The sequence below is a fragment of the Sphaerodactylus townsendi genome, linkage group LG08 (assembly GCF_021028975.2).
Source record: "Sphaerodactylus townsendi isolate TG3544 linkage group LG08, MPM_Stown_v2.3, whole genome shotgun sequence".
NCBI lineage: Eukaryota > Metazoa > Chordata > Lepidosauria > Squamata > Sphaerodactylidae > Sphaerodactylus > Sphaerodactylus townsendi.
Window position 1 is genome coordinate 44,324,401 of NC_059432.1, and position 14,893 is coordinate 44,339,293.

General features: G+C 38.8%; 2 protein-coding genes across 13 annotated transcripts in view; one reads left to right on the forward strand and one right to left on the reverse strand.

Moving 5' to 3' along the window:
• Positions 1-14,893, reverse strand: part of DOCK1 (dedicator of cytokinesis 1) — a 508,395-nt gene that overhangs the window by 297,892 nt on the left and 195,610 nt on the right. The window lies entirely within an intron of this gene.
• INSYN2A (inhibitory synaptic factor 2A) overlaps positions 1-14,893 on the forward strand; it is a 138,223-nt gene that overhangs the window by 21,566 nt on the left and 101,764 nt on the right. For 8 of the 11 annotated variants that reach the window (XR_007245250.1, XR_007245251.1, XM_048505447.1 and 5 more), the window contains exons 3-4: positions 1,521-2,721; positions 14,573-14,665. Coding sequence is in view for 7 of the 11 variants with exons in the window: in XM_048505447.1 (XP_048361404.1) it covers positions 1,521-2,721; positions 14,573-14,665 (1,294 nt within the window). In the remaining 4 variants the exon portion in view is untranslated. The remainder of the gene's footprint in view (positions 1-1,520; positions 2,722-14,572; positions 14,666-14,893) is intronic. The other 3 variants (XR_007245252.1, XR_007245253.1, XM_048505448.1) reach the window with 1 other exon arrangement.

Here is a 14,893-nt window from a genome sequence, read left to right on the forward strand (position 1 = left end):
TACTCTAAAAATCAGCAACCAAATAAACTTCATCATGAGTATAAGACAGCTGTGAGGCAGCATAATAAACTAAGGTGTGACCCTTAAAGTATTCCCTGAACAGAACTGAGCAGCCACCTGCATCATCTTAGCTACTTTTAATAATTGAATACACTATGAATATTAAACAGTACTAAATGTAATGTTTTTCTACTGTAATTAAAATTTTCTTCTTTAAATCTGACACATGAAAAATAAGGTTTTGCTACAAAAACGGGATATAGCAAAATAATATTTTTCCTATACAATATTGATTCTTTGGTATTCAAAGAAATTCACGGGGCTCCATTGCCACGGAAAGCAGTTAATAAGGATGAACACTTCCACAGCCATTGACCTTACTGGCAGGGCAACAAAAAAGAAACTGAAATCCAGGTGACTGTTCAAGCCCAGCAGCATCCTCCTGACATATTGAATCACACAAACAAGCCCTACATAGCCTCACTTCCATTGTAAAATTACTGGTCACACAGTCACATCTGCTTATATTGGAATACTTATCTTTTATAATAATATGTTCACTGTAATCTCTTCAGATGTTAATTATGAAATTATCAAAAATTAAGCAGTCAACTGAATTCTGATCCTAATAAATGAGACCTCTAGGAAGATAGAGTGGTAAAACGTACCTGCATGAAAGTGTTAAATTACAGGAAGTCAGCATTACTTAATGACAATCTCTGCAAAATGAAAACCATTGCCCCTTTTGACTGGTAAATCTTTAAATGTCTTGAGTGCTATATAACATTTTTACATAATTTTTGCAGCTCGTATTCATAACTGCTACCTCACCAACTTCCTTCAATGTAGATAAATTATTATTCCTATAGTAATAATGGAAAACATAGCCAAGCTGATTAGCAGTTGTAGGGCATTTGTGGAGGGTTCCAGTTCAGGCTCTGACTGTCTAGACCATTTAAATATCATAGAAAATACTGTCTACGGATCCCTTTTGTATTTACTTCTGAGGTAAGTTAGGCTTCAACTTGGTTACTAGCCCAAGATCAGGCAAAGAATTGCATGGCTGAGCAGGCACTCTTACCAGTCCAAGTTAAAAACTGTTTCCACGGTCTCTCATGTGGAGGTAGTAATACAGACATGACAGAGATATTGTACAGATTCCTAATATAATGTAGGTAGTGTGGATATTCTAAAAAGTATATGAATACTAGGTATTGACATCATTATCATCTTCCCAAAGCTGTCCGCTGTTCATCTGGATCCATAACTGAGTTAATTCCAGGTAATCAGCTCCAAACCCAGCATTACCAGCGAAAATATATCAGTTCAACAAAAAATGAAAAGGATAACATATTATAATGCGGGGTAAGAGATATATCTAGGGATTTTTTTCCAGTAGATAGGAGACCCAAAACTTTTAACAACCCCCCCCCCCCCCCCCCCCCACACACATAGATATTTAAATTAAGCACAAGAAATTGTAGTGTAAAACTCTTCCTAAAAACTGTTTTTGAATACAGGAACCATGGTGAGTAAAGACCCCAGCAAATGCTTGCTTACAGCCTCTGAAAGTGAAGTCGATCCAGCGACATCGTTTGCCTTAGAGATGAAATATGCACTGGATTCCAATCGGCAGATCAAGAAAAGGAACAAAGCCCTTCAGGTGAGATTCAAAGACATCTGTGAGGCCCAGAATGAGCAGAGGGACAAGCAGCTTTCTACATTACAGCAGACAGATAAAAAGGAAGCAAAGCCCATCACTTACAGAGCAGCTTACCGGAAATATATGACAGTGCCTGCCCGCAGATCAATCCCTAATGTTACTAAGAGTACAGGAGTTCAGACTTCACCTGAACTTAAAAAGTGTTACCAGACATTCCCTTTGGACCGGAAAAAAGGGAATATCATCAAAAGCATAGCTTCTGTTGACACTTTTCCCAGTCAAAACAATGGATTCCTAATAGATGTTAAAGATAAAGACAGCAGACTCTCAGGGGAGGCTGCTCAGTGTAGCAAGAAAGTCACTGGATTTGTGACAGCAGAGTTTATTTCCCATACTAATGAACGGATGAATGCAATAGAGCAGCCTTCTAGTGACAATTGTTCAGAGACATGTAGAAGCATTGATTTGCACAGCTGTACTAAAGAACCTCCTTCTCTTCGAAACTCAGCAGCTTCTGTTTCAGAAGAGTCTGATTACCAGCTGCATGACAAAGCAAAATACCACACAGGGCCATTGGGGAATGAAGAGGCTAATCCAGCCACCCATGGAAAAGTGTTCAAGACCGAAGTAGCTTCTGTCTACTTGCCTGCATCTGGTTCACACACCTCACAGACTGATCTACAAAATTCTGCAGCAGGGAATGAATGGACTCTGTGCCCAGCTGAGGAGGACAAAAAAAGAACAGTGCATATTAATGGCCTGCAGTCACAAGCCGTAAGTGCAGCTCAGGCCTGTTCGACGCAGGCACAGTGCCAATCGACCGAATGTAATGAACAGACCCTTCAGATACATGTTTCACCTATGGAAGGAAATCAACCTTGTCAGACAGCAGTCGCTGTGAGTGAAGGATGTCAACAAATCGTGCCTCACACAGAAGTGGTAGACTTGAAAGCACAGCTACAAATGATGGAGAACTTGATCAGCTCAAGTCAAGAAACCATAAAGGTCTTGTTGGGTGTTATTCAGGAGCTGGAAAAAGGAGAAGCTCACAGAGAAGGGTAAGCCACTCTTTTACAATCTTCCTTAATATGCATGATCATTTCATTTGCTAAAATTGTTTACAGCTGAATAGAATTCTACTACGCATTTTACAGTTTCAATTATATTTTATGCATCCTCAGATTTTGTTTTACTCCAAACACGTTAGAACTGCTGTAAAGATAGCTGTAACTGCATATGTATGAGCTTGTTGAATTACTTCTAATTTCATGAAATAGTTATAACTGAATCACTATACCTGCAATACATACTTCAGAGTCTAGCTTGACACTAATATACTAATGCTGCAAAATGACCTTCATTCAGTCTGTTTCATTTGTTTCCAGTGTATATAAAACACTTTCGGTTTTAGTACAGTTGTGCTTGTAAATAAGCATGCCTTTGATATCAACATAATTTCTTCCAAAAGGTTAGTAAAATTAGAATATCATGGTTTTAAAATGACCATTTGATTTGAGGCAGATATGTACATAATAATATTACCATCATCCAGTTGCCCCAGAAAATGTTTAGCAGATTTGTCCTGTAGACAGCAGGAAAGCATTCAACAAAATCAAAAATTGTCCAAAATATATAGCAGTTTCATTTAACTGGAATGCCTGTAGAGTATTTTAAACATGCATTAATGTGTTCCTTGTTTTATTTCACAATTTACTGTGTGTTACTCAGATCTATTTGTACAAGCATAGTCATTTATTCAGATTTAGCTAATTATGTCTTTATCTGATAATTGTAACTTTTGTGCTTTTGGCATCTCATGCACTCTCTTCCCTCACCTCTTTGAAGATGCATTGTCTTTATCTCCTAGTTAATTCAATGGTTGCCTTTTGGAACATACACTTTTCAAATTAGTGACTGTATGCTTTAGACGCCTCCACACTTCCTAAATGTTTTGCACAGCCCTAGTTCATCCCGTTCGGAAAAACATTCCACCATTTATTCATTATAGTTTCCTAACATTCAAAATATCTACATGTATTGCTTGTGGCTTCTAAACAGGGAATCCAATAAGCATAAGATCAATTTACAGCAGAGAAGCAAGGTGTTCTCTGGAAAAAATGTTTCAGCATTCTAATAATACTGTGCTTGGCCCCAAAGCTTGACATCATTTATTCATTTAATGTATAGCCTGCCATATCCTTAGGGCTCAGGCCAGGTTACAGAATTTTTCAAAAAGCATTCTAAAGTTTCAGCTACTAGGTCACTCACATCCTAGGTGCTTTTAACGGTCTGTGCTTTTAAATGGCAATGTTGAGTCTTTACCTAAACTATCTTTTCTTTGTAATCTGCACTGGGAGAACTTCTCTCAAAGTCTTGTTGCTCCAGAGTGTCTAAAGTTAACATTCCTTTTGGTCATAGTCAAGAACAGATAAGTTATAAACCACTTACACATGTTTCTAAAGAATTATACTTTATTCAGAAAGTACTTTTCTAGTTTCAGTTTGAAGTGCAGATCGATAATATAGAATACAAATTAATGTCTGATTTTGAATATTTTTATTATATAAACAACAATCACTCAAATTAGCAATCTTCTATTTTCCTTTCAAAACTAGCTTTTTAGGAAATGAAAACATATATTTTCCAAATGTTTACTGTAAGGACCAGATTTTCAAGTTGTACTGATGGTAGATTTCTTGCAGATCACGACACTTAAAGCTAACCAGTATTTGATGGCTTTTAAATTGGAATGGATTTGTGCTATTTGTCAATATATGAGGTATTGACAATTACAGAGGTCTACTTCAGTTATATTGCCTCCTTACTGTTACTCTACTTGCTTGAACCATTTTGTGAAAGGTCAAAACTGTTGGAATGTATTTGCTACCATTCCTGATATAATTAAAGGACTTGGCTTAACTCTCTTCCTCTATGCACTTGAGATTTCAAAAGTCCTAGGTCACTGACTTGTGGTTTGTTTGTTATCTAATAGTTAAACAAACATTATATGTAGCATTTGAATATGCTCCATTTGTCTTCAAACTTTCTGCCTTGTGAAAGCCTGAACCATAGTGACTCATTTGTCAAGAAATCCGACTGCCACAGAAGTCCCAGAAATGTCTTCAAAACATTGAATGTGATCAAGAGCACTGATCTTCAGTTATTGAGTCACAACCTGTAGATAGATCATAACATTAGTCTAAAATGGGCCATATCAGAGGCATTGTAGCTTTTACTTGAAAGAAAGCATGAAGAGAGCAAGGATGACTACACATCTATCCTAATTCTTGACTTTTTAATAGGCATGGCTTCTCCCTACCCCTTCCCACACCATTCCAACCCTAAAAACTGCAATTTGGTAGTGACACTAGGAATTTTCTTGAAATCTCTCCTCACACACCCACACACAATAATTATAGTACCTCTTGAGGAGGATAACCAGCATGTCTGCAGAGGATATCTACCCTAAGAAAAAAGAGCCACTTTTCCAGATGTAATGCTAAGTCATGAGTTAGCACTGTGCGAATGAACCTTGTGTTTATGCATACCCTCCTCCAGCTTAACTTGCTCTAAATGAATTAAAGTTCTTCTTTGGTGAAAACATTCATTTGCTACTATATCAACAACAACAAACTATGGTGGTGGTGAAAACAGTACAGCCAAATGAAGGGGAAGGGAAAATATGTGAGTAAAAGGCTTTTCACAATTTGGTATTGCATCTGAATTAAACAGAGTTAAAGAAATAAAGGAGAACCAGCATGGTATAGTGGTTAAAACGTCAGATTAGGATTTGGGAAACCCAGGTTCGAATCCCCACTCTGCCATGGAAACTTGCTGGGTGACTTTGGGCCAGTCACGCACTCTCAGCCTCGACCCTGGCAAGCAATTGAATGCAAGACCTCTAAGAAATACCAAGGGCAAGATGCAGAGGCAAGCAGTGACAAACCACTCCTGAATGCCTCTTGCATCAAAAACCCCACCAGGGGGTTGCCGTAAGTCAGCTGTGACTTGATGGCAAAAAGAAAAGAAAAAGAAAAGAAAAAGAACAAGTCCCAATTCTGAACATTTTCAAGAGTTAAGACTTCCAAGTCACAACAAAGCTAGTTTGTTGTGCTACTCTCTTGTGTGTAAATAAGCAAATGATCTAGAATGTATCAAAGATATTTGCTGGAGAAGATATTTCAAGCATGTTTGAAGGAAAGCTGTCTACCAGGCAAGATAAAGATGTTAGTTGCTTTAAAAAAACTCTAAACATTAAAATATTTCTGAATTATCACTAGATTATATGTTACTTTCTCCAGCAGACAGTGGAAGTTTGTGTAGTGCTTGTTCTACTGTGAACATTCAAAGGGAGAGGAACGTTGTGGAGTGTTGGACAAGCTTTAAAGAAAGCAGATAACAAAGTCCTGTTTCATTTTCACTATTAATGTAGGAATGCAAGGTGATAAATGCAACGGTATAATCCAACAGGGGAGATCTTTTTCCAAACAGAGTAGCAATTAAAGTCTTAGGGCTCCCACTTGCATTCCATATTGATATAAAAGATGTAGTAAAAACTGCCAGGACTGATTATAACATTAAGTAAAATTAACAGTGTTTGGATTAACACAGTATTTATCACTGTCAAGTGTGAATGTTTATATGCTGTGGCAAATGTAATGATAAGCACCAGACTGAAGCCAGTGTACAATGCCTGTGCCAGTGCAGCTGAAGTGTGCTTAGTAGTGCCTTGGTTCCTACTCATGACGTTATTTCTTTTCTCCCCTCTTTTGGTTCTACATATACTGTTAAAGCTCAGGTGCTCAAATTGAGAGGTATCACCCCTAGAGAATAAATATCTAGAGCCCCTTCTGCACACGCAAAATAATGCATTTTCAAACCACTTTCACAACTGTTTGCAAGTGGATTTTGCTATTCCGCACAGCTTCAAAGAGCACTGAAAGCAGTTTGAAAGTGCATTATTCTGCATGTGCGGAATGAGCCTAGGAAAGGAGAGACTACTGAGGCAAGTAGAACATTCCTGCCTCTCCCACAACCCAATTTAGGCTCAATAGCATCTGACAGAAGCCACTATGAATCTATAATGGATTTATGGGTGTCACAATCCCAACCTGATTCAGTATTTGGGGATGTTTAGTAAGATTTGAAGCTTATCTCTGTATGGTTTGGAAGTGTGGGATATTTTTCATCCTCTGTGAGACATGCCCTGTTATATTCCCCTTTCTGATAGCAGTACTGTAACTATGCAAGTAACCAGGGATGGATGGGAAATAAGTACACAGATAAGTAAATATGTGCAATTATGTCTTATCGCTGGCCTATGAAATGAATTCTTGGTGCTTAGTAAGGAGAAGACCAAATATTGTTTTATTTATTATTTATTTGATTTAATATGCGGCCCCTCTCCTTCTAGACTCAGGGCAGCTTACAACACACACACACCTTTCAAAACATTTAGACATCAATAAAACATATTACTAGATTCAAGCGGCAGTGAACTACCAATAGATAAGATTTAAGAAATAACAACAACTGTAACTCCAAGGAGCCCTGATAACTGGAAGATAAAGTTGGAGATCAGAGATAAGGTTAACTGTAGTTGCCTCAACCATATGCCTGGTGGAACAGTTCTGTCTTACAGGCCCTATGGAACTGCATAATGCCATGCAGGGCCCTGGTTACCTCACACAGAGCAATCTACCAAGCTGAAGCCAGGGCTCAAAAAGCTCTGGCCCTGGTTGAGGCAAGCAAGATATTCTTGGGGCTAGGGATCACCCATAAGTTGGTATTTACCAAATGGAGTGATCTTTGCCAAATGGAGTACCAGGAGAAACAAGTACAACTGTCACAGACTGTTTGGGCTTTGTAGGTTAGTAAAAGAACCTTGAATCTGATTCAGTACTCCACCTGAAGCCAGCACAGCTGGCTTGAATATGTGTCCACCAGACAGAACCCACAAGGGCCCTCACTGCCACATTCTGGATGAGTTGGAGTCCCTGGAGCAAACCCAAAGGTCCAGGACATAGGAAAGGGGGGGGGTTCTCGTGTTCAAACCCCCCCATTACATGTCCAAAACTCCCCCCACCCGTTTGTGGGTTTTTTTGTATTTTTAAAATGTTTTTTCGGTTTCTGGCCTGCAGGGGGGCCTTTTTTAGGCTTGCAGCACCAAAATTTCAGGGATTTGTTGGACGACTCTCCTGATGATAACACCCAGGTTTGCTGAGGTTTGGTTCAGGGGGTCCAAAGTTATGGACTCCCAAAGGGGGTGCCCCATCCCCACTGTTTCCAATGGGAGCTAATAGTAGATGGGGCTAACACTTTTGAGGGGCCATAGCTTTGGACCCTGATCCAAACATTACCAAACCTGGGTGGTATCATCAGAATAGTCTCCTGCTGATACCACCCAGGTTTGGTGATGTTTGGTTCAGGGAGTCCAAAGTTATGGACCCCCAAAATGGGTGCCCCATCCCCACTGTTTCCAAGGGGAGCTAATAGTAGATGGGGCTAACCCTTTTGAAGGGCCATAGCTTTGGACCCTGATCCAAACATCACCAAACCTGGGTGGTATCATCAGAATAGCCCCCTGCTGATACCACCCAGGTTTGGTGAAGTTTGGTTCAGGGAGTCCAAAGCTATGGACTCCCAAAGTGGGTGCTCCTATTGTTTCCAATGGGAGCGAATAGGAGATGGGACTACTCTTTTGAGCATCTATAACTTTGAACCCCCCGAACCAAACGTCACCAAACCTGGGTGGTATCATCAGGAGAGACTCCTGAAGGTACCCTGAAAAGTTGGTGCTGCTAGCTTAACAATTGCACTCCTGACAGCAGACACCCCCCAAATTTCCCCAGATTCTGCTTTCATCCACCCTCTTCGGCATGGATTTAAAGGGAGAATCTGAGGTCCCCAGTTTAAACATTGAAAGTGATGCTGTTTCAGGGTGGGGGATATTCAACCCCAAACAGCATCACTTTCAATGTTGTTTTATCTGGGGACCCCAGATTCTCCCTTTAAGGAGGATTTAAAAGGAGAATCTGGGATCCCTAGTTTAAACACCATTGAAAGTGATGCTTTTTGGGGGTGGATTCCAGCATCATAGTGGCTGGCCATGCGGGGGGCGCAAACCTCAGATTTTGCACCGGGCTCCATTTTCCCTAGCTACGCCTATGCCCAGAGGGGAGGGCAGAAGGGACTGGCCAACTGCGAGCCCAGCCGGTGGTCTGCCATCCCTGACCTGGGAGAACTGCTTTTATAAGCACTGAGGTCGGGGGCGGGGCTTGGGAGGTGTGGCCATGCCCCCAGGGTGGGGGGCAGGGGCCCACCCTCTAACCCCCCCATAAAAATCTATACCTATGTCACTGCCAAGGATAGCCTGCTTGAAGCAAATTGCAATAGTCTAGCTTAGAGGTGACTGTCACATGGATCATAGTTGCTAGATCCCTCTGGAAGAAATAGGGCTTCAGCTGCTTTTCCTGGTGCAGATGGAAAAATGCTAACCAATGTGTGCTACCTGAGTCTCCATAGTCAAGGATCCACACTCTTAAAAAAGCTGATGCAGCTCACAACTGCATGCCATCTAGGGTCAACAGCCAGCATTCCCCAATCAACCCCCTCTGATCCAGCCACATGACCTCCGTCTTCAGTGGATTCAGCTTCAGCTGGCTCTCTCTTATCCATTCCATCAAGGCTCCGAAGCAAATGCCCAGATCTTCTGGGCATGCATCCAGATGGCCATCCAATAACAGATATAAATGGGTGTCATCAGCATACTGATGACAGCCTAGTCCAAACCTCCAGATTAACCTTGCAAGAGGTTGCATATAGATGTTGAACGATATCATTGAGATAATTGTCCCCTGTGGAATGCCACACACCAATGGCTGGCATGTGGACATTATCTAGCTGATTGCAACCCTCTTTCCCTGGCCATGGAGAAAGGAGCACAGCCATCAGCATACTCCTATATTCCCATGCTGGTGAGACCGTTGGTCAAGATGTCATAATCGACCAAGTCAAATGCTGCTGATAGATCTAAAAGAAGCAGCAATGCTGACCCACCTCAGTCCAGGTGTCTCCGGAGGTTATCCATGAGGGTGGCTAGAGTTGTTTCTACCCCATGGCCAGCACAAAAGCCAGATTGGAAAAGAGTCAAGGCTGATGTCTCATCCAGAAAAGTCTGGAGCTACTCTGCAACAGTTCTCTCAATTACTTTGCCCAGGAACAAAAGGTTCAAAACCAGGCAATAACTGGAAGGATCGCAAGGATCTTAAAATGGCATCTTCAAGAGTGATCTCACCATGGTGTCCTTAAATCCCTCAGGTAAACTCAGGAACAAGTTGATAATATTCCCTAAGGGAGTCTGCACCGCATACTCGCTGGCCTTTACCAACCAGGATGGGCACAGATCCAAGAGGCATGCAGCCTCAAGAGTTCTGTCCACATCATCCTGGGAGAGTTGGTGGAAGTGGTCCTAAACAGGACCAGAAGTCGATCAAGTGGCTATCACTATTTGCATCAAGTATGTATAGCGGAACAAGTTTAGAAAGCTAGTTTAAGTTTGAGACACTTTTATATACACAACTAGGTTCATGTTAACTTAAGGAGAACTGAGTCCCAAGTGCATCAGGAAAATGTATGAACATCCTTATTGGCCAATATAAATAAAAAAGAAAAATATATAATTTTAAAATAAGCGTGATTTTGATGGTTCACACAACATGACTCAAGCAAAGTGATTAGACATTAAAGAGAAAACTAACCAACAAATCTTACATTTAAATTTATGTTAACAGAGAATACATATTAGGATACCAAAAGATCACAAACCATGTGAGTTAGGCAGACTTCAGCTGATTTTCTTTGAATCTAGGAGCTAACCTCAGTAAATTTGGAACCATACTAATTTTTCAGTCTTCAAGATTTTGTATTCTAATGACCATGATATTATTGCTTCCTAAAACTTGAGTCCTTTTTTCACATATTCTTGTCATTTAATTAATGCTACAATGAAAATTCCATAGCATATATACAAATGTAGGTGTAATCATGGTTGTCAGCATGACAAAAAGCTATCTTCTAATGGTAATATCACTTCTTTCCCTCGTATCTCATAAAATTGTAACTGCTTTAAAAAGCTCCATTTAATTTAATAGTGCCAACAGTATAGAAAACAACTACTTTAATGAATGAATTCATTTAAAGTTTATGCACATACATTTTATTTTCAACATATATTTTGATGAAAAATAAATGAACTTTGTTCTTGTGCCAAGGATGGCTGAGACACATCACACACACAAAAATAACTGCCAAAATATTAGGACCACGGAAATTTTTAGGTCCCATAGCAACTTGGCAGCTAGTACTGTCTAGAATGTGGATAGTAATTTTTGTTTGTTTTTATACTGTCATTTTTAATGAATATTGTGACTGTTCTACGTGATGGAATCAGCTGGTACTAGCAAGTGAAAACATCAAACAATGTAAGAAAATTATTTCTCCAGTCCAGTAATAGAAATTTTAAACTCCAGCTCTTATTTTGTCACACTGTGATGGGACAAAAACATTTAATAAGTTTGTTAAGTTATTCACCCATACCTGCCTCAAGTCCATCTTGACTTCCTATCTTTAGTAGCTAAGTTCCAAAAGAATAATTAATCCAAAATAGCAGTATCAAAGAACTGGTCATCCCATTTTCATACAGTGTAATGCTGTTACCTGGGTGTTTGGGATGAGACAGTCTGTTTACTACTTTTACCACATAAGGAATCACCTAGTTTACATAATACAGTTGCTAACAACTAGCATCAGCCTGTAATATCAATGCAGTTACAGTTGGCATTTGGTACAGATTTACTGTAATTACATTTCCTTTATTCTTAAATGTTGTTTAAAAGTTAGCTATTTTTCCAACACTGGTAACCTTTTAATGAAGGATATTTCACTGTCTTACAGGTGGTGTTGCCATTCTCCAAGTCAGGGCAAAGAATGTCCCTTCCCCTCCAAGTTAGGGCAAAGAATGTCCCTTCACCTATCTCTTGTTTCCCATTTTGCTTAGGATATCAGCAGGAGGGAAAAAAATGGCCATTGGGCCCATGGTGTGCCCAATAACGTCAGCCCTGTCTTAGAATTACTGAGTATTGTTATACCATCAAGTTTCCAGCGATTCTTAGAGTTAAAAGTTTTCCTGGAAGTTTGTTATTGGCACTGCCTTATGTCCCCACTTTCCCCAGTCTCCTGTCTGGCAACCCTAATTATAGGCAAAGAGCACCAAAACAAATGCAACACTTAGAGCAGTGAATGTTTGCAAATTTGTACCATGTATATTTGCTGTACTGCAGACTATACTGTTGGTAAGCATAATTATTCTTCTATTCTGGTAAGCATAATTATTCTATTATTAGCAATTTTAACATTGTTAAAAATGTTTCCTAATGTATAAACTTCCCCATTGCTGTTTCTTCACCATAATAAAAAGCAGAATAAAAACAGCTTCCCTAACCTCAGAAAACACTAGACTACCAGCTTGATACGTTGTCATGATCTGGTTTTGTGTATGTTCATGTGGCTGTAAAATGGTTTTCAAAGGGAAAAACTTTTCAATTTACAAAGCAAGCAAATTAAATTTGCATTTTACAAGCCTAGTATGACTACTCTAGCTTTCAATTATATAAAAAAGTTTGTGCTACTTAATATCTTTTTAAAAAACCGAACACAGCAAACCTAATAATTGATACTTTCCCAGTTACAGCTCATAACTGTTTTAATGAGACTGGAAAATTAATGCTTAGCAGACTTCTCACAAATACGCTGGAGGCCTTGAACGATGCTGAGTTTGTCTGTACTGATAACAGCTATATGCTGATAATATGTCAGCACTGCAACATTTGTGAAATTACTGTCTGGGTATCTGTTTACTTTTTAGAACTTCAATTCTACTTCTTCAATGTTGAAAGCTAACAAACCATCATCCTTGATGATGCAGAAAACACATTACAGAACAAATGAAGAGAAGGGAGAGCAGTTCTGGTCCAACACCAAGTAGATGACTTTTTTCCCCTGGCATTCATGCTTATATTATAACCAGGGGACAGAATTTTCCAAACTCTGAAACCTGGCTGAAGTCAGGATACATTAATAGATGCTATTTGAATCACTGCAATTTTCAAAGATTTCTGAAAGGACAGTTTGAGAAAATATGTCTGATCACAGAAAACACAGGAGTTGTTTATTAGTAGCAGTTCATACAAATTCGAAAACTGCATACCTAACATTAAAAAAGAGAAAGAAACCAGGACTTTTTTTTTCAATGTAAGGCTGATAAATATTTCCTCTATATTTTCAAGCATTACAAGGAGCCTTTAAAATATTTTAAAAGATTTAAACAACATAATAAAATGACAGGCATGAAAACAGCAAGCAATCTGTAATTACCACTTTCCGCACAAACTAGAAAGCAATAATTTTCTTCATACTACACATCGTCACAACTAAAATACTGCATGGGAGGGGAAAGTCAATTTGATTATGCATCAACAGTAATTATTTATTTAGTCCATGTGAATTACTTTGAAATGCATTCATTTTAAAATTAAATACTGCAATTAACAGATTTCTTGTATGTGACCAATGTAGGTAGCTAGCATAAAATTGTTCTGGTGTAGCAATTCACTCTTAGGATGTGTCATCGAGATGTTAATTTAAATTTAATTTAATTTCCATAAATTGAAAGAAATTTACAATGGGCAAAAGATCCCCTGGATGATTACCAAGTCTTCACTAACCCCCTTTCCATCATTGGATAAGTAAACAATACCATGGTTATTTGCTCAATATGTATAGTGGATTAGAGTTCCAAGTTCCCAAACAGGTAGCAGTGACCCAAGATGTCTCTCACATTCTGTATAAAAAGAAGAATCTGTTCAAAATAATAACCTGGAATCAAGCTAGAACCATCAGTGAAAATGTACTTCTCTATTTTCTGATTATAAGCAAATCCAGCTCTTATTGGAATTGCTTTTCGCCCTGATCTGGATGGCCCAGGTTGGCCTGATCTTGTCAAATCTCAGAAGCTAAACAGGGCCAGTCATGGTTAGAACGTAGATGGGAGACCACCAGAAAATACCAAGGTTGTTATGCAGAGGAAGGCAGTGGCAAATCACCTATTCTAATGTCTTGCCTTTAAAGCTGACAGTCAGCTGTGATTTGACAGCATTTTACAGACACAAATGTTGTTCTTAAAAACCATTGGTTTATTAAATACCAGAAAATATCCCATTCTTTACAGTTAAGGGTAAGTTTTAAAAAATAAATATGTTCAGCAACAAATTAAACAAAACAAGTTAATGGGAACACACGTGAAATTTGGTCTCCAATTTTTGTTGTGGTATGCATCCAGTGAGGCGTATTGGCATGTGGTTTGAAAAGTAGCTTATTGATAGTAAAGCTCTTGACGTTCATGCATACTAATCCCTCATGCATGGGTTTAGGCATGTACTGCTCCCTGACAACATTGCTTGCCATTCAGAGCTACACTGAGACCAACGGGATCATTTTAAGCTGAGTTCAGATAATTTAAAATACTCAACTTCAGTCCTGCAGAAAAGCAAGGTAATATTTTCCTCAATATTTTCTCTACACTACACACAGGGTCTCTCTTAATCTTGTAATTTTCCACATACATTTCTCTATCAACTTTATTATAAAACTTATCAGTTTCTAGGACTTTTATCCAAATCCAAACTAGTGATTCTCCTATGTAGAAAAAATGTATGGTGAAATATATGTGAAAAATATTACGTGGGTCTGCAAAACTCTGATTGCTGCTCACTCTTCACCAATTTTTTGTCCTTGCAAAATCCATATGGATTTTGAATCCTACATAATTTTTTCACATGTATTCTTTCACAGATATTGTTCCATGGGGAAAAACCTTATGTCGAAATCGGACCTTGACTATGTAATGAAAGCTTCTTCTCATTTGTTGAGACTTGATCCATTAAAGTAAGTCTTTTACTATCAGTGTGACTGGATTGCTGTAAATCAACTATAAATTATTTCAGCTGAGTTTAAGATACAGGTGTAATAAGAAAAAGTTTTATGACAATCTAATATCATAAGGCTGTCTTTGACCAAATAAAAAACAGGAAGATGAATACAATCTTTGTGAAGAAATTTTTAGAAAACTAAGAAAACTGCAAATAGGATTCAGTAACTGGAGAGTTTATTTAG